Here is a 24,493-nt window from a genome sequence, read left to right on the forward strand (position 1 = left end):
AACTATTAAATATGTTTATAAACATGGGAAAATAGTCCTAATACATTGTTTAGCAATAAATGAGGATTTTTAAAAGTGCAGGTCAATAGATAGATATGTATGGAAGTATATATATTATTTTTTTAAATGGCTAGCATGTATTAAGTGATTATGATCCAAATATAAATTTAGCTCTGAGTATTGAAAATACAGGTGATGTTTTTATTTTAAAATTTTATCAGTAGTTATTAATTTTTCTATATGCATTACTTTTGTAAATAAAAAAAATAGAAGTTCATTTTAGAGCCAGTATCAGGTCCCTGGTAAACCCTGTCATTTACATACAAATTTTGTGGTTCCTCCTCTCTCTGCTTGCAACTCATAATTGTATCAGACATAGGTTTGGGAGTTCTTTCCTTTCTTCTGCTCTGGTCTGACTTTGTTCTTTTAAACACGTGCCATTGTTTTGATGGGGCTGAGTTTGGAATGCCCTCTAGAAGCTGAGTATCTCCTGGGCTTGGTAAATTACTAACAACCAATTTCACGAGTTAAGCAACATTAGCTTATTCTAATCCCTGCTCTCCTCTCAAAGAAGCTTTCTGAGTTTTGAAAAGCCTATGCATACCTTCACTGGTGTTTGTGGCTTTGACCTCAGAATCTCTTAACTACTTGAATGCCAGAAGCGTTCCATCCCTTGACGGCGGGCTTGCAATTTATCAGAAAGAGGGCAATCCGTGCCTCTTCCTCACTCGAAATTGTCTTATTCCCACTCTACCTCCATTGCATCTCTCTCTGTACAATGGGAAAGAAAACTTTGTCCCTTCTCTCCCATAAAGTTCAAGCACAAGGAGATATGGTAAAACTGTGTTCAGAGGAACCAGCTATGTTTTTGTATCACATGTCTGTCTTATTCCAATCAGGAAAAGTTACCCCGGCAACCAAATAACAGAGGTTTTGGTTTGGGGGATTTTTTTTTTTTTTTTACCTCTAGTCTCTGTTTTCTATAAATTTAGTTTCTTCTTATAGAGTTAGTCTGCCTCCTAAATATTGAAAACCACATGATTCAGTGAAGCCTGCTTATAATGACAGGCATATTGTTAAAATTGCTGGAAATCTTGGTTGTATTTCTCTCTGGAAGTTGAAATTTATCTGAATATTGGCATCCCACAGTTCTTATTAAACCTCCCTTTTTCCTTTGGGGATTACAACTGAAAGGGCTGGCAACACGTCCCTGAAGGTGACATTTTAAAGAGAGCATTTTAAAGAGAGGGAGTGTTTGTAATCCCTGCTAGAAAGGAAGGGCCCAGAGAGCCATTAGAATCACGTTTCCTGATTGGTCCAATAGGCTCTCTGACCACCTTATTGGCTGATCTTCCTAATATGATGTTATGTTTTCATAGTTTCCAGGGAGTATTTTCCTGAACTGATTATGCTTATTTGACCTATAGGAAAAGAATGCTCTTTTTATAAGTCTAAACTTTTCTTTTGGGAAGCTGCTCCTTGCCCCTTAAGTCCTTTGAATAAGACCCTAATTAGAATTAAAAAGAAAAAGTATAAGAAAGCACACTGAGAGGCTAAATTGTTGTTGTTGTTGTTGTTTTAATTTCCTCCCTTGTATCTGCTATGCATCCCTGTTTGTTTCTCATCACTAATTCCCCTGGGCTTGTCTGGATCTGTTTACCCCTATCAGTCAATTAGTGTTCCTCCACTTCAATCCAAAAGCCCGTTTTCTGGTTAAGGACAGGCCTGGGCCTGGTAAAGAAGGCTAAATTTTAAAGTTAGGCCTGGTCACAACTAGAAACGTGATGCAGAACGCACGCCCTATTCCAGGTGGATTGGTGACTGCTTCTTTGTGAAGATCAGCATATTGACTGCATTTCTCCCCCTGTCAATTCTGGCAGGATGTTATGGCATCGCTCCCAAAGAAAGTAAAGCAGAGGATTTGGCGAAGGGGCCAAAAGCAGATCCCCCTGAACATACCACTTCTCTGCTCAGGGTGTTAAGAGGATAACCTTTAAAAATTGTGATTTACTATACTGTACACCTGTAACTTATATTGTACATCAACTATACTTCAGTTAAAAAAAACAAGTAAAGAGTCTCATCCGCATATATGCACCATTGTCTGTCACCTCAGGCTGGACATTGTCGATGGCTCTAAATGCACATGTTATTCTGCAGGGACCCTTGGATTAAATGACATGTACAAAAATAAAACTCATGGATACAGATGTTATGTGATTCGACAATACCCCTGTTCACACAAATCATTTCTTAAAGTTTTCTTTTTTTTTCCTTTAAAAATCATTTGTTTTTTTTCTCTGCTGCCTTTATTATTTTTTTAATATCTTTATTGGAGTATAATTGCTTTACAATGTTGTGTTAGTTTCTGTTGTACAACAAACAAAGTGAATCAGCCATATGCATACATATATCCCCATATCCCCTCCCACCCTCCCTAACCCACCCCTCTAGGTCATCACAAAGCATTTGGCTGATCTCCCTGTGCTATGCGGCTGCTTCCCACTAGCCAACCATTTTACATTTGGTTGTGTATATATGTCAATGCTATTCTCTCTTAAAATTTTCTTCCCAGCTTCCCCTCTTAAAATTTTCTTAAAACTTCTTAAAATTTAACAATTAATAAATATTACACATTGAAGTTGGTCTTTACTAACACCTTATGCCCATCAATAACCAGTTATTTCTTCCAAGTGCCTCTGATATCACCAGTAGTGAAGTTTCCTGAAAGGTCACAGCAGCTTCAGACAAAGAATCATGCATCTCAAAATAACAGAGAAACTTGAGGAAATAGCCTTGACTTCTTCCAGGCCATAAAGGATCTGCACCCCTACCCCCTTCCTCTGAAACAGGAACCTGGAGATCTTTCTTTGTTCTGAGAAGGGGAGCCCAATAGGAATCCTCCCCGTTTCCCTTAAGGACAAGCCAATCAAGGAAATCGGAGAGAAAAGGGAACGGCAACAGCAGAGGAAAGAGATTTAAACATGCTTTAGTTTTAGTTTGTATAGTCTTTTTGAAAGTTCTCCTTCTTTTATCCCTCTCCCTTCCCTAATCCTTAAAATGTCAGTCACTTAAGCACCCTGAATCATCATTTTGATCTGATACTAAAGTCCACCGCGATTCAAGAGGATGCTGAGAAGTAACTCATAGCAAATAGCTATACATTTTTAGGTAGAATTAATCTTCCTTCTCATTCCCAAAGACACACTCATACACACACCCACTCACTTTTTTCTAGAGTGAATGCCCAATCAGGTTTTTTTTTTTTATCTAGCCACCCATTATTTTTAGCAAAACCTCACAGAATAAAAAAGTATACAGGCAGGGCTCCACACGCCACCTCCAAATGCTGCAATAGCACAGTTGTAATTGGTGAGTGAGTTGACCATCCATGAACAGAGGCTGAAAGCAAACTTCAAAGGGCCTTACCTGTGATGGCCAGGATTTTAGAGATTAGGATTCCAGTATATTTGATTTTCAGTAACAATGGGGCAGAGCATGTGAGCGAGGATACAAGAAGTAAAACAAGAGAATAAGAAGGAAAATATAAAGAAAGGGAAGAAGATAAGAGTGGGTGGTAAAAGATGCTAAAAAATGAGAAATTAAATATGATTTTTAAAATTAATAATAACCTAAACAGAAAAGGGAAAAACAATTTGGCCTTCAAGGACAAAACGGAAGAATGGAAGAGAAAGTGGTTAAATTAGCCCAGGAAAAAAAAAAGCTGGAACCAAAATAATAGGAAGACCTCCACTGTTAGCAATTTTGAGCGTCCGAAATCTGTGTTTCTTTTCATTTCCTGACTTGTACTGCCCTCTTTACCAACACCAAGATCAAAATAAGCAGTCATCAGACCGTTAGTCAGCACTTCTAACAGAATTGCATCAAGGATTAATCATCTCTGAAAAGGAGTTCCCCATTCTTCCCTTCAAAGTACAGTTGCCCCTCGGTATCCACGGGGGATTGGTTCCAGGCCCCAAATCCACAGATGCCAAAATCTACCGATGCTCAGGTCCCTTATAGAAAATGGTGTAGTATTTGCATATAACCAATCCACATCCTCCAGCATACTTTAAATCATCTCTGGATAACTTATAGTACCAAATGCAATGTAAATGCTATGTAGTTGTACATACAAGGTAAATGCTTTGTAAATAAATAGTCACCGGTGTGTAGCAAATTCAAGTTTTGGTTTTTGGAACTTTCTGGAATTTTTTTTTCAAATATTTTCCATCTGTGGTTGACTGAATGTGGGTTGGATGCAGATCCCATGGATATGGAGGACCAGCTATAATGATTTTTAGATAGTTATTATAAGATAATTTTTTTAAATTAAATTAATTAATTTATGGCTGTGTTGGGTCTTCGTTTCTGTGCGAGGGCTTTCTCTAGTTGCGGCAAGTGGGGGCCACTCTTCATCGCGGTGTGCGGGCCTCTCACTATTGCGGCGTCTCTTGTTGCAGAACACAGGCTCCAGACGTGCAGGCTCAGTAATTGTGGCTCACGGGCCTAGTTGCTCCGCGGCATGTGGGATCCTCCCAGACCAGGGCTCGAACCCGTGTCCCCTGCATTGGCAGGCAGATTTTCAACAACTGTGCCACCAAGGAAGCCCTATAAGATAATTTTAAAGTTCCATATTCAGAGTTAGTGTAGGATAATTCAGTTTATATAAAATCTTCACCCAAAAATCTAAATATTTTTTCAGAGCAGTGTGCCTTAGTGGAATGGGCTTTGAGGCCATTGAAATCTGGGTTCAGGTCCTAGCTCTGCTAATTATTGGTTCTGTAGTCTTTTTTCTTACTTATTAAAATTTCAAATTATTCAGTTGATTATTTGATACTCTGCCTTACCCAATAAATGAAGTCTCTTCAAGGACAGAGATAATTTCTAATTTTATTTATCATTTATTTGTCATTTGTTTAATGGTAATTGACACAGTAGACTAAATAATTTTTAACAAATGAATGAATAACTTATTAAATACTTTTTCAACAAACTGCAAGATATTTGACATTTTTTAAAGTGTCCATTATGTTCGATGCTACTGTATTATTAGGTTCTGGGAGCAAGGAATGTATCAGTAAAAGCTAATCCTTGCCTTCAAAGATTTATAATACAGTAGAGGAGAAATTCATATAATTAACTATCATACAAGGCAGACTGTAATATGTGCTATAAAAGAGATATAAACACATCTCTATAAGAACAGAGGAAGCAAATCTGCCAAAATTGACGAAGCTTTCAAAATGCAGGGGTTATTTGAAATCTTCCTGGAAGGTAGTTTTGGATAAAATGGAGAACTAGGGAAAGGATGGTTCAGTAGTGTTGGGCAAAAATGTTTTAACTTCTCTGAGCCTCTCTTTCCTCCTGCACACAATGGGCGTTCTCAGGATTAAATGAGACAGCCAAATAAAAGGACCTTTCTCATCTCTACTACGTAAAATGTACTCGATAAAGTATAGCAATGATTATCAGCACATTAAGAAATCAATGTTCACATATATAGAAGGACAAGAGAGAAAGATCTGGAAGAAGAGCTGGAGCAAAGGGGCTGTCAGTGCGGACGTACGGACGAGAGAAGCGGTGTGACTTTCTGTGCACCCACATTCCTGGATTGAGTTCCGTGTAGGAGCAAAGCACAAGTGTGCAATCAAGGAGAGAAAACTGAAAACAAGAAGAGGGTACTGAAGAGCAAGAAGAAGGGAGACTCCACTGGGTGGAGGAGAAGTGTGACGTGAAATCATGTAATCTGCCACCGACTCCGAATCAATGGACAGTAAGCCACCTTCCCAGGACCACCAACATCTGGGTGCAGGCCAGTCACCTGGACCACAAAGCTAAATAAACAGTGAGTTCCTTGATGGCAAGAGCCATCATTCTGTAACAGAAGTAAATTCTTACATGTTTGAAGTGCTTTTCTCTTTTTTGTTGTCCTGAGTAGAAATCTTTGCACTGGTCTGCCTGAGGTAGTGATGTGCCCGGAAGGAAGGTTAGAATTTATTATAGAAAGAGAACAAGACAAAGAGTAATGTTTTGCTCCTGTCATTCAAAAAATAGGGTTTTGCAAGCCTCTTAAAAAGGAATTCTCTCTACTCCTTTGTGAGGCCTGAGTAGTTTAACCACCATACATGGAGGCTTCAGATCATAGAGGTCTACCACAATAAAGTTAAAAAAAAGAAAAAAAAGTAACCTGTTTGTCACTAAGATTTAGCCAGGTGAATGAAGTCAGGAAAGAAGATACACTGGAAAGATCTCGTCTTTGTTAATGTGGGGAATTGTGGGAATTAGAAAGAGAAGGGGAGAGAGACAGAGAGAGAAATAGCGAAGGTGGTCCTAATCTCCCCTTACCCAGCTCCTCCGAGTTTGGCCCAGGCCGGGAAACGTGCACTAAGAAAGCAAGGTTAGTTACTTGCAAAGGCAGAGCAAGAGACCCCCATGGACTCTGAAATGAGGTAGCCCTGCATGTGGCACACCCCCAGACAAACCCAGGGACCCAGCCCGCTCCAGTCCATGCAGTATGGCCAGACAGAATGATGTAAATAGAGAGAACCCAGACACCTCAAGCCCCTCTGCTCCTCAGAGGCAGACAAAAGCCAGCCAGACTTCAAAGGGCAGCAGGGGAAACTGAAATGAGAGCAGGTCAACCAGAGCCCACTACAGACTTTGACTGGGTGGAAGATCAACCACAGGTCACACCAACCCAAGTTGGCCACAAACACCCACAGGGCCAGCAGCACCAGGTGGACGGGACAACAGCCTGGAGGGCCAGGGAGGGGTAGGCCGCTGTGCCTGAAGACACTGTCTCTTCCCACCACCCAAGGCTGCATAAGCCTCAGCCCTTCTCCCTGCTCCAGACAAGCTGGGGAGGAAGAGGTGGCCTGTGAGCCTGAGGATTTTTAGCCAAGGGGAGCAGAATAGTATCCAATATTGAATGGGGCTATATTTTTTGAAAAATTTTTATTGCAGTGTAGTTGACTTACAATGTTGTGTTAGTTTCAAGTGTATAGCAAAGTGATTCAGTCACACATAGACATACATACATATATATATACATATACATACAGTACATATATATATTCTTTTTCAGATTCTTTTCCATTATAGGTTATTACGAGATATTGAGTATAGTTCCCTGTGCTACTCAGGAGGTCCTTGTTGTTTATCTGTTTTATATATAGTCGTGTGTATATGTTAATCCCAACCTCCTAATTTATCCCCCGCTCCCCCCCCCACACACCCCCTGCTTTCTTCTTTGGTAACCTTACGTTTGTTTTTTATGTCTGTGAGTCTATTCCTGTTTTGTAAATAAGTTCATTTGTATCATTATTTTAGATTCCACATGTATGTGATAGCCTATGATATTTGTCTTTCTCTGACTTACTTCACTTAGCATGATCATCTCTAGGCGAATGGAACTACATTTTAACCAGGTATTTAGTCAATTTTATTCCTCCCTCTGACCAGGAGGTAAGAGCTTGGGAAGGAAGCCAAAATAGCATAGATTAAATAAAGTTGAACTTTGCAATTCCATCACACGTTCTTTCTTTGGTTTCAAGTAAAAAGGCAATCTCAGCACAAAATGTACTTGTTGACTGGTAGGACTTTCAAAGGAATGAATTCTTTGAAAAAGAAACAGGGCTATTCATCCTAAGTGGTCTGGCTTTCATGGGGAGGATCAAGTGACTGAAAAGGACGGAGGGAGGAAAGGGAATGCGGTCTGTGGGCAAAGATTTTGTCTATTTTTTCTCAGATGTGTTGGCAGTGCCTGGACCATAATAAGTGCTCCATAAACATGTTAAATGAATGAAGAAATAGAAGTGAATTGAGTACCAATCTTGTGCCCGACATTGTAAACATGATCTTATTTAATTTTCACAACAGACTTTTAAAGTTGTAATTATCGTCATTATTTGATAGATAAAGGCGTTCAGACAGGTTGAATAACTTCTCCAGGGTCACACACCTGAGAAGTGTGTGATGTGGACAGAATTCATGCACAGGCCAAATGGACGACTGTGACTTCTCAATGTATTTCCTCCTGTGGAAGGAAATCTCTTCATATGGAAGAAATTCCAATGATATTTCCACCTTCCATTTTATATCACAAGGAAGATCCTGGTGTTTTCTGCCATGACCAGATGCCATGACCCCTGCAAAACTGATCCCTGCTGCAAAAATGATCCTTCTGCTACGAAAGTAACTGATTTTGTGGCAGATACTGTGTCGAAATTAAAATGTTCATAGTTATCTGGAGAGAAAGGAAACACAGGAAAGTGGAAAAGGCTGTGTGGGAAACCAAAATGCAATCCTAGAAAAAGAAAAAGAAAGAAAAAAGGGAAATCATAACAGAAGTCCGAACTTTAACTGAAACAAGCATTTTTAAATGTCAAAATAACTCTTGACCTTTTTGTAATCAAAATAAACAACAAAATAGGCCAAATTGCATAAAATAAGGCCTTTCTTGAGTTTCCAGTGACATTACAAACCAGAAAACGCTCCACCATTTTTTAAATTACAGCATGGCGTTTTACCCGCTGGTGGGTTGTTTGGTCGAACGCTACCATCTACATTAACATTTGCCACACCCTTCTGCTTTGATCTGAGATTCCCTCTAAATTTAACAGGCATTCACACTGCTGCAGAAGCAAAATCATTGTCATTTCAAAGACTTGCACTCCATTTATCCCAGTTATAAAAATTAGCAAGGGTCAATAGCCTAAGGGTCTAAAGAAAACCTAGCTGAATCTAAAAGAAATAAAGCTGGATGCATACAACTGGAAATACAACCAGCAACACAAATATTTCACTTTCAATCATGGGTCTTGCTAATAAGACTATGATTTCCAAATAGCATATGGAAAAGAGAAATGATCAGGAATCAGGAGCAAGTCACAATGAGACAGTTGGACATGTGACTCTCTAAGGTCGCTTCCAACTCAATGGATCTGTGATTATGAGTCTGGGAAGCCTGAGGAAGTTTTCTTGGCTTCTCTGTGTAATGGAAAAGCATAGCTCAGCTTCTTGGGGGAGGTTGATTAACCTCATTAGTTTAAGATTCTTCATCCTGAAGGAATAGGTAGTGATACACAGTTCATAGGATTGTTGTGTATAGCTAGTGGAAAAGTCAGACTTGCTCATACACTTTTTAAAGCTTTTAATTTTTAAAGTAATTTTAGAAAGGAGGGTGATGAAGGGAACCAACATTTAGAAAGTACTGCAGCATCCAATATGCATGGCTGATGTTTTCATTATGCTACTGCATTATATGAGATGGCACATTTTGGAAAGGTTGAGACACTAGTGGTTTGATATCCATTATCACCATGCAGTGGAAATCCAGGAGCTAGGACATCCCATTCAGATATGTGGTAGCCTCCAATGATCAGACACACCAACCAAGAAGCTTTTCTGACCCTAAGTCCCAGAACCCAATCTAACCTGTTTCCCAAATCCACCATGGGCTGTCACACCCCAAGCCAACGGAGGGAGACTGCTTCAACGTGGGACTGATTTAACACTAATACTGAACCTAGACTGAGCAGCTCAGTTATTCCTATTTAAATCAAGTGACAAATAGGAGCCCTGAGGTCACCTGTAGCTACTATCATTTGACATTTGGCCTATATAAGATTATTCTGAAATTGAATCAGTTACTAACATTTAAAAATCAGGAGATTACACATCAAAATCCATATTTCCAGCTTCTTTTGGAACACCTCAAAACACTGGGCTCCCATTCTCAGCTGGCAGCAAAGGACTGGAGGAGGTAAGGACTTCTCCACTGAGTTGGACTTTCCTCTCAATTTCGTCACAATCCTACCTGACTCACTTCACTCCAATAAGTTCTCTGCCTGGTTCCCAGAGGCATTTGAAGGCAACCACTGACTCGAAGATCTAAATAGAATAGGAAACCTTCTGAAGGCCCCTCAACTGCTGGAAGGCAACCACATCTGGATCTAAGTGGCTACTCTGGCATCTAATCATAAAGCTGATCTAACAAGACCCCTGTGCTAGGGACCCCGAAAGCCAAATGATGGAAGGAGGCTGGCTAGCTCAGAGCTGACAAGCAGGCCTGGAAGTCCTTACAACACTGACAAGGAATGATGGCCAGGCCAGAAGTACTGTTTTAGCATTATTATTGCGTTTCGACCGCTCTGCTCTGCCATGTATGGTATATAAAATGTCATTTTATAAGATATCATGTTAATTAGCCAACAAATATATGGAAGCATTTCACCATATAAAAGAGTATTTCAGCTCGCTTAAAGAATTCAAACAGGGCTTCACTAAACTAAATGTTTTCTAGATCCTACAATTTTCTTCCAGAAAAATAAACTCAGTTCCATGGAAAATACTATAAATCACAGAGATCCTGATCTTAGCAAAGCTTAACAGACAGATCCTTATTTTTCCCAAAGCCCATACTTGGCTCATTTCAGTGGAATTACTTTTGTTTCTCCGTAGTGCTGTTTCCCCATGTGTAATGGTCGTCATCAGCCTGAATGCCAGCCCCGCAATCAGGTCTTGCTTGTGGGAAAGGGCTTCGGTGCACTTAGACTTTTATGTTATTACATCCCATTAAAGAGCTTATGCTTTGTTATCCTTTTCTGAACCTTGGCAAGGCCTCTTCATTCTCTTACAAGTTAAGTGAAAGCAGAACTCTGTGCTGGGCTGCTAGTGCTTCCTAGTGAGAGCCATGAGATGTGAATAGTATTCATCGAAGAGATTATTCAAGTAGGCAGCCACCCATCCTAGGGATACCCTGCCGGTTCAAAAATACAGGAAACAAAGTTACGCCCTCAATTTATACCCCTCCTTAAGTTGACTGAAAAAAGAATTCAGCAAGGGAAATGACGCTGCTACCTTTTATTTGCTTTAGGCAGTGGGTTACAGCCTCTAAAGTAAGAGTTAGTGCTGTGGATTTCCTCTAAATTACAGAAAAGTTCATGGAGTGACATATAAAGAATGTAGAGAGTTTATAATGTACAGAAACTATAGTAACCCCTGATGTCTAAGACTTCTTTTGTATGGAATACAAATTGCTCTTTTTCCTTCAGATAGATTTAAATGGAAGTAGGGAGGAAGTTAAAGTGCTTTCAACAAAGAGAAAATGTTCCGATTACTTCGCTCCAAATGGACGTTTCCTGCCAGTTACCAGTGCATTCTTAATTGATAATGATATGCAAACTCTAAAGTAAACTTACTGTGGTAACACAGGCACACAATTCCGTATGAATCAAAATTCTGCAAACCACCTAATAATATCACATGCGGTGCCAGACTCAACCCTGACATGACGCAAGGCAGTTTTGGTGGCCTGAAAACTGTCCTCACCAGGGAAGGAATCAACATTCAATCATTTTGTGGTTTTTCAGTGAAACTCATCTCTTGTGAGCTTTTTTTTTTTTCTAGTGTTTATTTAATTCCTCCAAATTCTCTATAGGCTTATTCTATCCATTAGGCAAAAATTATGTATAAATAATTGTTTCTTTAAGACTCTGATAAAATTATATAGCACTTCCAAAAAGCCACCTTTCTATAAATCAAGAAAATCTATTTTAAAACACAAAGGAAAGTAATTGTCCTTTCCTTAATTTTAAAATTCTTTAGGTTTCCAACGCTGGAACATTGTGTTGAATTAAAAAATTTATTCTAAATTTTTATTTTAGGGATGAATTAGTTAATTCACTCCTTTTTTGAAAAGACAAAAGATTGAACAAATTTTTTTCCCTCTAGTGGAAATCTGATGTGTATTTAGGCATCCAAGATCCCACGCTGCTAGCTATTAGCTGCTAAGTGTGTTCAGTATTAACACGCACTTCAAATTTGTACTCTAGTGCCTTGATTAGTATTTAGCCTAGAATTTGTGAGAATAGCAATGGCCTTTTTACAAATCTAATAGAAAGCCCAGATGAGTAGAGAAAGATACCAAATAAACAACCCCAGAAATCCAAGTCTCCTTATCTTGTAGGCCACATATACTTTAGCACAGCCCCTGTTCCAAGAGTACCTCTTTAAGGGAAAGATAGTGTCATCCAGATAGCTCTTTACTTTAACAAGTTCAGTAACTAAACTGCTTGTATTGAATGTTCTAGAAAGTGAGCAGAGGATGGAAATCTATTTGACGCAAATCACTCACAGATGTTTAAATTACTTCAATCCATTTCAACTTTTGCTACATAGGACCACAATTCAAAAATAACTGATTATGAAAAAAAAAAGCTCTCTATAAGCATAATTTTTAAAAGAAAAACTAATACAATGAATATATAAAATGAGGTAATGTATATAAAACTGTGTTGTTATAGGGGTCATTTTTCCCCTTTAAATTAGGAGGTCCTTGTGGGTATGTCTTCTAAATTTCTTGTAATTTTGCAACTCCTACTATGGTGCTTATGATAGTATAATAATTCAGCTGGGGAAAGTATTGACATAAAATATTTAGATAAATGAGGCAAAGGCTTTTATATATTGAATAATGTAGGTAATTCTTTAATACCCTAATTCACTTTGCACGTGTGAATGGGAATATGAAAATCTATGTTTTTCTAAATGCTGCCCTGACCAGCATCTAGACAAGGAAGAGAAACCAAGAACTATTTCTGCAGGTGGCCACTGAAGCTAGCTGAAGCAGAAAAGCATGTGAGACCTGACCACTATTTCTGGTGCCGCAAAATTCTGCAGAAGCTTGGTGAGTGAAGACTCTCCAGGCATATGATAGCTAATGCCTTTCGAAGTGATTTAGCACAAGTCTTCTCTTATTTTAGAATATAACTTTCTAGTGACTTAAATTTGTTTTTCCTGAAGTGTCTGGACAGGCATAAAAGAAACCCTGGAATTAGAAAGAAGTATGCTTTCCTTTGTACCAGAGAACGAAACCACCCAGCTGTCCCACCAGCAGGCCTTTGAGGGGTGGATCTGGTCATGGTGGGTGGGCATCTGAGCTATTGGCAGGTTCAGTGGGATTTTTATGTAAGACTACAATGGAGAGTCCTTGGGCTGCTTGGGATCTAGCTCCACTCCCTGGCATCAGAAGTCACTGAAACATACAACACACAAAAGACCTACCTAGGCTTCTTTCTCTGGTCCTCTAGAGGATTTGTGATTGCTCACCTTTAGATGAGTTTGTTCATGACGTTAATAATGAAGGATGTGTGTCATGTTTCTTCTTCAGTTGCGCATTTTTGTCTCCTTTCTTTTGCACCCAGGTTAAATTAGGACACCACCTAAGACTTATTCAAATGCAGGCTTCATTTGCCTATTTCACCCAAGTGGCTCCACCCAACAGAGTTCACAGCAGTGCTCTTGAGAGAAAAGCACAAAGTGAAGTGAGATACAAACTAAAAAGTTGAATGCTTTGATTTCACACGCGGCCTAGAACAACTTGAAAAACCAAATGCAAGGGATGTAAGTTACAACATAATAGGTATAATGAACTCTGTTGTATGTTACATATGAAAGTTGTGAAGGGAGTGAGTCCTTGAGAGTTCTCATCACAAGGACATTTTTTTCCTGTTACTTTAATTTTGTATCTATACGAGATGACGGATGGTCACTAAACTTATTGTGGTAATAATTTCATGATGTATGTGAGTCAAATCATTATGTTGTACACCTTAAATTTATACAGTGCTGTATGTCTATTATATCTCAGTAAAACTGGAAGAAAAAAATTGAATACCAATTCTGATATTTACCACAGAGTCCAATACCATAAAGGACTTCATTCTTAATCTAAAAGTTAATTCACCATTATTTAACTTTAAGTTATTTAGAGATATTGGTTAAATAAAAGCCAAAGATTAAAAGCTGCCAACGTGGATCATATTTATTAAATGAAATTATTTTACACTGCTTGAGAAGCGAATATATTCCGGGAAGTGTACAACATTGGACAAACTCTTGGAAAGAAGAACTGTTTCTTGCTGTATCAGGCTTCCTGGGCCCCAAACAGAAGGAGCCATTGAAGCACTAGAGCTGGTGGAATGGATCCTATAAGCTCTATGAAGGCAGGGACCTTGTTTATCGTTCGTGTGGTATCCATGGCACACAGCCGAGGGCAAGCATTCTTGTTGAAGGGATGGGTGCATGGGTGGGTGCACCCATTAGGAGGGGTGGGAGAAGGAAGCACGAGCTAAATCAGTGCTTCCTCTGGGGTTGTTCTTTCTGCCCTGGAGCAATAATAGGATTAGAGCTCTAGGGAAGTAGGTAAGCAACTATCTACCTTTCCCCATCCCGGTCAACACTGGAAGCAATGTCCCTTCTTTCCTGTTCCCATTCCTCCTTGTATCAAATCAGCCTGTCCCAAGACCACCGCAGCACCTGAAGCACTTCACCTCTGCCTGGCCACTCCCAGAGCTGGCTGAAGGAAGGAATCCTTAAACAGGGCTGAGCACAGGCCAGCAAGCTATCTAGCTGCAACAAGCTCATAAAGCCCTCAAAAGCATGAGCTTAATGGATAAACAACTAGGTCCTATTGTATAGCACAGGGAACTATATTCAATATCCTGAGATAAACCATAATGGAAAAGAATATTAAAAAAAGAATGTATGAGAGAGAGAGTGCGCGAGCGAGCGACAGAGAGCGAGCATGAGCTTATCATCCATTCTTTTGGGTCTCTGCCTACTACTCCTAACAATGCAGATCTTACACTAGACAAGTGTAATCACGCGACTGAATACCTTTTATCTGTTTGGTCAGGTGGTTTGGCACACTACAGTTTGTGTCACCAATACTAATATGTTTCAGTATCCTTGCCAGTGTGTAAAAGTCCATTCTTCATTAGGTGATTTACAATGCACCATATACACCTCAGACTGAAATCTGTTAAGAAACTTTCATTGTGAGAATTTCAATTATAACGCTAGACTCTTTCAAGACACAGAAATTCTTCAGAGATTACAAATACCAATACTAGGCCAAATTTTCATTCTATAGAAGCAAAGATATATCATCAGGTCACAGTTACTTAGCATTTTAATGTTTTGGTTCTGGGGCTTAGGAGAATACTACAAGAGCATGTGTCCCTTCTATGGAACACTCTGGGGCTTTTGCCACATTCTACCGAACTCTGAAAACTTTTTCTGTAATTTCACAAAGTCCCATATAGCCCTCATACTCAGAAGTAGAAGTTTACCATATTGAATTTTTTTTTAAATTTTCACAGGTCTTAAGAATATGGTTGGATAAGTTTAGACAAATGCATACATCGAGTAACAAACACCTTAAAAAATTAAGATAGAGAACATTGTTAACAGCCTAGAAAGCTCCTTCATGTTCCTTTTCAGTTTATTCTCCTCCCCCAAGCAACCACTATTCTGATGACTTCTATCTCCATAGATTAGTTTTGTCTATGCTTAAATTTCACATAAATGGAATCACGCAGTATGTTCTCTTTGTGGCTGGCTTCTTTTGCTCAACGTAATGGTTTTGAGATTTACGCTGATTGTTGCAAGTAACAGTAGCAGTTCCTTTTTTAATTGCTGAATAATATTCCATTCTGTGAATTTACCACAGTGTGTTTATCCATTATTAATTAACACAGAAGCTGGATGGGCACATGCTGGTGCTTCAATAAAACAAATGTAGCGATTCCTGTTCTTTCAAATCTGCAGCTTATACTTGGCTTTTGCTAATGACTATATCCAGATCCAAAGCTGATTTTTAATCCTTCAGTCCTCAAAGAGAGCATGAGAAAACTTCTTGAGAGTCTGAAGAATCTGAGCAGAAAGCAGGAGTAAGAGATAGGAGGTATTAGGGGAGATATCTTCAACATGAACCAAATTTGCTCTAGGTCCTGGCTCTTGTCAAGGATTGTGAAAAGACTGAATTAAATGCAGGTCTAACCCTAACCCTCTCTCAGTGTTATCTTCCTCTTATCTTTCCTAGCTCTTTTGACCACTGGTTAAAAATTATTTTTCTCTGTAGACAATCTAAAGACTTTCACCTATTCAAGAAAGCCTTGCTTGCTTGGGTAGTCTGTAGTTTCAGTTAGAATGACAGTGAAGGCAATGGTGTATACAGAAATGTATTTTGAGTTCCTTTCCTTGTGACCAAGCACACATCAAAAAAGCAGGAAGGAAAGTTGGAGGAAATTATGCAATTTATTATGATTTCTCATCATCAAGAACTTGTGTCCACAGGGAAAGAATAATAGTTCCTATAAATGTTTCTTTTGGTTATTTGTGATTCCTCCCTCAAGAGCTTTAAAACAAATTTTGAGAAAGCATAGACAAATCTAGTTTGATCTAATTTGTGAGAAAACAAATGAGATCAATCTAATTTGATCTAATTAGTTAGGTGTCTGCAGGAAACATCATTACAGATGAGAATGGAGCAACCAGCATTAAAAAAAAAAAAAGAATAACTGAACATTATACTGAGATTATAAAAACTCATTATTGCAAATACTGTGGATAAATAATGGTTCCTAATCAGAGATTAATTCTAAGCCAGTGACTATTTACAGAATCAAATCTTTAACGGTTTTGTAGGTAGAATTTCTTTTTAATGTGTCACTCAAGTATTATCCCTTGTGTCTCAGTTGAAAAAGAGATTTTTAATATTCAGAATTACTCGAACTTCAAGCCCTCACTTTGTAGGATTTTCCCAACATGGTCCATCATCTTTCTGAAGGTGCTATTTCAGAGTAATAGCTCCCAGAAATAGTTCATTTGTAGTTGCCTAGAAAACCTGACGGGTGATTTATTGATATATTTAATGGAGGTATGAATGGTCAAAATCATGCAAAAACTATAGTCTAGGTTAAAAGTACTATAAAGAGTATTGGACCAGACATATATTTAACATAGGTCATGTCCAGAGGAGAAATTAATCCAATATGAAAACAAGAACCATTAAAATCTTTATGTATTTTTACATTGGGAAAAAATTAAAGATGCCATAAATGACAACTGTAGTGCTGGTACTACTGATATTACTAAAATAAAATAAAGTATCTGATTAGCATGAATGCAAAACTCCTATTCCTGTACAGTTTTGAATTTATAATATCACTAAATCAACTTTTTTAAAGAATTAATTTTTCTACTTATTAAGAGACTACAAAGGAAGAACAAGCATTGTCTTATATAAGATTTTTTTTTTTTTTTTTTTTTTTTTTTTCTTTTTTGCTTTATGCGGGCCTCTCATTGTTGTGGCCTCTCCTGTTGCGGAGCACAGGCTCCGGACGCGCAGGCTCAGCGGCCACGGCTCACGGGCCCAGCCACTCCGCGGCACGTGGGATCCTCCCGGACTGGGGATCGAACCCGTGTCCCCTGCATCGGCAGGCGGACTCTCAACCACTGCGCCACCAGGGAAGCCCGGGTATATAAGATTTTTATTTGAATACTCTGTAAAATTATAATCACATTTAATGTTGTTGGGAAGAAAGTATTATTTGGTGTCATTTTGTAATTTTCCTGAATACTTATAAGCCATAAAGTATTGCTCTGGTTTTCTGTTTTCCTCCTCTTAAAACATCTCTACATGTTTTTATAATTTTTTAAATTAATTAATTAATTAATTAATTAATTTATGGCTGCATTGGGTCTTCATTGCTGCGCAGGGGCTTCTCATTGCGGTGGCTTCTCTTGTTGCAGAGCACAGGCTCTAGGCACGAGGGCTTCAGTAGTTGTGGCCTGCGGGCTCAGTAGTTGTGCTTTGTGGGCTCTAGAGCGCAGGCTCAGTAGTTGTGGTGCACGGGTTTAGTTGCTCCGTGGCATTCTACATCTTTTTTAATTAAAACTTTAGGGAGTTTATTTTAGTATAAACATATAGGTACTGAGGGCTTTTTTTCTTTTTTCATCCTCAATTCTCAAAATATACTGAATTAAAACCAGATATTCATGTTGGGATACGGCCAAGGATTCCTTCATCTTAGCCATTGCTCTTGGCCAGAACTAGGGCTCTGACCCGCATCTACCCAGGGAAACCACAGTCCACGACTGTCCAGTTGTCTTGGAATGAAATGCACTGTCTGGAATTTCCAGGAAGAAAACACATTTAATCATTGGATAACATGCTCACAGGTAGGCAAGCGAGGCTGTGCTCCCTTGTCACAGATGAGCTCCCCAGTCCCCACCAAGATCAACTGTCCCACCTCATTCTTCCCCACATCATGTGAGTCACTGCTGTGCTTATAAAGATAAGTCCAAGAGTACAACCACTTTATCTTCCATAGAAACACAAAGTGGACACGCTTTTCCATTATGCTTGATTCTGTAATGAAAGGTCTAGGAAGTGAGTGTAACATGAATTCATTCCTTCCGCCTCAGCAGACAGATGGATAGAGACATTCCAGTTTGTTTCCAGTCTTTTGTCTTCGGAGCATTTTTGGCATTTCCTTCAGGAAACTGGAGGTTGTGACCTAAGGTTTCCTTAGTGAACACGCTTCTGTTTCCCACAGTTAACTTTACCCAGAAATGACATCTACTCTATTAGGTGAGGTTTATCTTCGTGTCCCAACTGTGTCCTGTGCATATTCAATGACACTTGAAAGCACAAATTCTGAAAGTTAACAATAGCACTGAAGAGGCAAACACACCAAAGTACTTCTATGTAATCCCCAATGAAGATGGTAATATCAAAACGAGAATTAAAACTTTTGTGAGGCTTGCCATTTTATAGTTGGAGAAATTGACTAGGGATGTTAAAGCTTTCAGATACTATGAATCAAAAATTTTCAGAGAAAAGATGTATGCTATTCAGCCAACATTCTACAACTTGTAACTTTATTCTAATGTACAGTTTTATATTGTTCAGCGGGTAGACTGGGAGAAGCCAAGACAATGTCCTGAAAGAATTAAGTAATTTAATATAATCTCCCATAGCCATATCCCCACTTCCCCAGTATGTTGATGGCAAGCCAAGAATGTAAGCTTCTAGGGATGGGTGTGAACTGACCATTGAGTGTCATAATTTAACTTTGATTTACAACCACATTGTTGTACATTATTTCTTTTAAAACTCACGTTTTAAGACAGAATTATTGTACTTAATTTAGTTTGGCTTGAATGTCATTTAAAACTCAAACAATTACATTTACTTGTCAATGTGGTATTTAGAAGCTGGTGGTTTTCATCTCATTCTTTACTACTCTTCAATGTTAAGTTATTGAAGTTTCTCTTCCTGAAAAAAAAAGAGTGGTTTCTAAACAAACCACATTCTTTTTTCACACCCTAGTTTATCAGGGTAAAATCCTCTAAAGAATAACAGAAATTTGCCTTTAACTGATTCTGAAGAGGCACATAGTCAAATAGAATGTCTTAATAATTATTTTTTTAAAAATGCTCTTCACAAAGGAATCTTTAAAAAAAATCAGTTTATTAATGTTTAAAAGTTGATAAAGCTATGTGCAAAATGATCCACATTGTCAGAAACCTATTAAATACTATTTTTTTAAAAAAAAAGACATTTCTCGGTTTAATTGCACTGGAAACCACACTAAACAGACACCAATATATTTTTATTCTTTGTGACATTTATACACATCTTCAATTAACTATTTAATGTACTGAAAAACTTCTTATGTTCCCTATCAGTTAAAGTAATGCTTTAAGGGCACAAGAGGATGGTATTTTCTGAAGAAATACACATTCAATGGTGTTAACACAGGTTAGGAAAATCCAATAAAACGTTGAAACAATACATTCAAAAATTATTTAAAAAGTACTTTTAACACAACAAAATACAGCCATCCTGTTGGTTGAAATGATTCACACAACACTCTGAAAGAAACATCAACAAAAGTGCCAAAGACAGATGCTGTATTTGTTAGACAAATTCGTTAAGAAATCTTTCTTGGTTTACAAAGTCACCCCCCAGTCAGTTTTCACCTTGTTTTGCTTGTTTGTTTCTCCTATGACACTAAGGATCCTGGCTGATGTCATTTAAATAAATTGGACTTCCTTATGCAGTTTTCAGCCATGATGGATATGATACTGTAATACATTTCATTGCAAAGGTTTTTTTTCTTTAAAGTGACTGCAACTAAAATCAAAAACACTCATCCAGCTTACGTGGAAACTTTGGCTTCAGCAAGTGAAATTGCTTTACATTTCCAAACCATCTCCACCACAGTCTACCTGCTGGACACAGCCTACCTGCTACACATCATCAAGAAATGGACCGTGCCACACTCCCAACTCTGAATGCCAGGTAGTTAAAATATAAAGTAAAGGAATTCTGAGGAGGGGTGTGAAGGGGAAGGGAGGGTAGGATATGCAGAGCATACCTAGCGAAGCAGAAGTGCACACACTCACTTGGGCTGGAAACTAAAGTGAAAGAAAACATCTCCTCAAAGCTCCCAACAGAGACGCTTTCACACGGGGACATTAGTCTTTGAGGAGGGGCCAGATGAACCCTTCAGGAGCTTGACAATGCTAGACCTTTGGCTCAGTGCAAAATCAAAGCTCCAGCGAGGGGAGGAAATAGATTCCAGGCGAGGACCTGATCTCCACCCTTCCCAGTGCATTGTTCACAGGAACTAAGTCTACCCACCAACACCAGGCACCACCAGGCTGTTCTTAAGCTCCCCCTCCCTCCCTCTGGCTTGAGACAGCTCCTGCCTGGCAGCAGCAGAGGCACAGAGTTGTTGGGTTTTTTTCCAAACACTGGGGTGGTGGGCAACCATGCAAGCTCCCCATGGGTCAGCAGTTTTCACTTTTAGGAAGAAGAGTTGACGTTTCCAGAAGACATAATGGTCTCTGGGTTATCCCCATCATCCTTCTGAGGGTGGGAGGAGTTGTCTGACTTACTGCGGCTGAATTCCATGCCGGCGATGATGGGTCGTGTGAATTTGCCGGCGGAGTCTCCGCTGGGGCACTTGCAGCAGGACATGATCCGGACGAAGGCCCGACGCATCTCCTTGTTGGACAAAGTGTAAATGATGGGGTTGGTGCCAGAGTTGAGCACAGCCAACACCAGGAAGTACTCCGTTCTGAAGAGGATGTCACAGGTCTTCACCTTGCAGCCCACGTCCAGCAGAAGCAGGATGAAGAGTGGCGCCCAGCAGGCGATGAAGACGCCCAGGACGATAATCACGGTCTTGAGCAGTGCCAGCGACTTCTCAGAGCTGCGGCTGGCCTTCGAAATGTTCTTGCGGAAAGTCAGACGGCGGCTCCGAGTCCTGACCAAGGAGTAGATCCTGCAGTACAGGATGACGATGGAGAGAAGGAGCAGAGTGAAGACCGTGGTGCAGAAGAGGATATAGTGCTTGTGGTAGAGCGGCAGCACTGTGGAGCAGCTGGGCAGCGTGCTGATGCAGTTCCAGCCCATGATGGGCAGGCCCCCCAGGATGAGGGAGATAACCCAGCAGGCACTGATGAGCAGGAAGGAGCGGAACCTGTTGCTCCCATTGTGGAGTTTCATCTTCAGCATGGTGATATAGCGCTCAATGGCAATGGCTAGGAGGCTGAACACGGAGGCAGACAGGGCCACAAACATACTCCCTTCCCGCAGAAACCACTGGGCGGGGGTTAGCTTGTAGGTGGTGGCCCCAGACAAAAGCAGGTTGGCTGTGTAGGCCACTCCTGCCAACAGGTCTGAGAGGGCGAGGTTGCCAATAAAATAGTACATGGGTCGGTGGAACTTCTTGGTTTTCCAAATGGTCAGCAAAACAAAGATGTTCTCTAGGATGATAAAGCAGCAGATGAGAATGAACACCACTGAGATCAGTTTAATGCCGTTTTCCTTGTCCGCGCCGATATTCAGCTTTCCCGTGTAGTTATAATGCCGGACGATGATGTCGTAGTTGACATAGTCGGAGACAGAGCTGCGGAGGGCCTTGACCAGAGGGATGTTGGTGGACCCCATGATGCGCGCTGTCCCCAGGAGCCCGGGGCGGTACTTCTCCAGATGAACGCTAGAGGGCGAGGCGGAGAGAGCCTTCACTGGCAGCGGGGTTGGTTGAGCGAGAGAGATCCAGGCTTTTTTGTGCAGCTTTTCCGTGGCTGGAGAGGGCCTCAGAAACCGCAGCCTTAAACAAATCACAAAGAGAGAGTCAGGGAAAAAGCCACAGCACACTGGCGTCATTCATTCTAAGAAAGGTACTGCTCCAGTTTTCTTGTTGTTCATTTGTTTTAAAGAAACTTGGGGAGAGTGCAGGAAGAAGGATTAAAGAAAACAAAAAAGAAATCAAACTCTCATTTCTTGCAAAGAAAAAAAAAAAAGGAAGAAGGGGAAGAAAGAAAAGGAGAAAAAACAAAAATGTACCCAAACTGAAAATTCCGACGCGACAAGACGAAAATCGCCCCCTATGGTTACATCCACTTAAATGGAAATGGGAAAACTGGAAAAGTGAACCCCATTTATCCCCACTCTTGCCTCCTCAACCACCCCCACCCCCGCCCAACGCTGCTCCCACCCCACCAGCCGCAGTCGAAAGAGTCTCTGAAGCGTTCACCCGCTCGGCGGCGGGCTCACCACCAGCTTCTGGTCGCTCCTTCGAAGAGCCTCAACCGCCAATGTGAGGGCGGAGACGCACACCTCTGCCCTCCACCACCACCCAGCTAAAACCACCTCCTAATTGCCATGCAAGAAATTAGGTTTGCACGAAAACCATTTGACAGCGTCAGTCACTTTTTGGGCTCTATTAATAACTCTCTAGGAGCAGGTGTGCTTAGGGTCCGAAGGCGCAGCATGGTGTGGGCAGCCAAGCCCGCCCTGGCCTTGCGGTAAACAGGAAAGCTTAGCGCCTCCGTGAAGCAACAGCCTTTTCTTTCTTCTTCTTCTTCTTTTTTTTTCTTGCGAGCCAGTGCAAGAAAATATAAGGGTACGCAGTGAAAATCATTCATAAGATATTGCAATAAATCCCAGAAGCGCCGTACATTCGTTGATTGCAAAAGGAGTATTTTTAGTTACTGTGGATATAGCCAAAACACGCACACAAAAAGAGAAGTTAAACTACAAGTGATAAAAATACATGCCACTGCATTCCAAATTCCAAATGCCAAATTACTCTCCAGAAACTCACACAAACAGAAGTCTGTCGGTGCATTGCTAAGCTAGCGCGGGCAGTTTTATTCACTGCTCTTCCCCAACACGTTGCCTCCTCTCATAGAACTAGAAAGTGTGGGGGGAATGAAACGTGGCACTGGTGATCAGAAGCCTACCCGAGAGTTGTTGAAATGCTTCAAGGTAACGTAGCAAATGCGATAAAAGTGGAGTCATCGAGGCGACAGCAATTCCAGCAATTCCCAGGACTGCAGAGGCAGCTCGCGCCCAGTAGCTCCGCGTTTCCCTCATCTAATTCCACACCCCGCTCGCTCGCCAGTGCAAGTTTAAGCCCTTACCCCACCTCCCCCGGTCTTTGTCTATAGGATTTCCCAGAATAAGCGCCTCTCCTCCGACCCACCACAGCTTCCGCTATCTCCCAACCCCAGACGGTTCTACAATGGGAACTTAACCCTTTTCCAAACTTTAAGTCACAAGTGCGCCAAGAACAATCCGATCCGGTTGGTCTCCTTAGTAGCCCAGAGATGCTTGTTTTCAGCACCCAAAGACAGATGTTTTAAAAGTGTTCGTTTTGCTTCATTCCGGTTTACAAATTTGGTTTCTGCCTCTGAAGACCTCCCGCCGCGATGCTCCTCCGCGCGCACTCCCTACCTGGCTCAGGCTGGACGAAGCTGCGTTCGGGGAGCTCCGGGTCTGCACGGCGCGCTCGGCATCTTGCTGCTGCCCCCGACTGAGCGCGCCGCGTTCTCAACTTACTCGATTCGGGGTCCCCTCCCTCCGCAGCCGCGCACTCCAATGGCCAGCGCGCTCGCCGCGGCCCGGCCGACCGGTCAGCTGAAGTCGCCGAGCGCCCCGCTGAGGCTGAGTGGCTTCTTTAGGAAGAGACAGGGAGGAGTGAGTGCCTCAACCCCACACGCCCTCCGCCCGCGGCTGGGGGCCTCAGGATCAGTGCTGCTGAGACTCACTGTCCAGGAAAGATCTGGGGCAGAAACACACACACAAGAAGAGCCCCTCCTTCCCCACAGGCAACCAAAAAAAGGAAAAAAAAAAAAAAAAAAACCCGAAAAGGGGCGGAGCCTGGTGCCCCCAGGACTCTTAATGTATAAATCTCGGCCCTCGCCCTGCAATCCGCCGCTCCTGGGCGGTGGAGACCGTTCTCCCGCGCCTTAGAAAAGGGAGGAGGTGAAGAGCTGTTGGAAGCTTTTCTTCAGAAAAGTCTTAAGGGACAGAGGACGGCCTGGCGTGTGTAGTGCACCTCTGTGGTCCCCCAGCCCCGCAGCCCTTGGGGGATTGGAGTCCGGTGATTGTGGCCGGGCTCCGCCCTCCTCTCCGGCCCCGGCCGAGTCTGCGGAGGCAGGGGAAACAGGCGCCGCGACCCCGCGAGTCCCGGCTGCGTTCTGGGGGAGGAGAGGCTGGGAAGGGGCTGCCAGAGGTATGGAGGAGGCGAGCAGCCTGGGAGGGAGAATGGCCCGGGAGGTTCCTCCCCTTCTGCCCGCCTCCATCTCTCACCCCCATCCCGCTGCTGCCTCGAAACTTGCG

General features: G+C 41.2%; 1 protein-coding gene across 10 annotated transcripts in view; it reads right to left on the reverse strand.

Annotated features, from left to right (window-relative positions):
• The window catches only part of S1PR1 (sphingosine-1-phosphate receptor 1), a 42,094-nt gene extending 17,822 nt beyond the window's left edge, over positions 1-24,272 (reverse strand). For 4 of the 10 annotated variants that reach the window (XR_016394657.1, XR_016394656.1, XR_016394653.1 and 1 more), the window contains exon 1: positions 20,758-22,199. Coding sequence is in view for 2 of the 10 variants with exons in the window: in XM_022584207.2 (XP_022439915.1) it covers positions 20,666-22,033 (1,368 nt within the window). In the remaining 8 variants the exon portion in view is untranslated. The other 6 variants (XR_016394668.1, XR_016394669.1, XR_016394672.1 and 3 more) reach the window with 6 other exon arrangements.
• Positions 24,273-24,493: the final 221 nt, after the last annotated feature.

Source organism: Delphinapterus leucas, chromosome 1 (genome assembly GCF_059928025.1).
Source record: "Delphinapterus leucas isolate spDelLeu-1000000601 "Yukka" chromosome 1, BTC_Dleu_Yukka2, whole genome shotgun sequence".
Classification (NCBI taxonomy): Eukaryota; Metazoa; Chordata; class Mammalia; order Artiodactyla; family Monodontidae; genus Delphinapterus; species Delphinapterus leucas.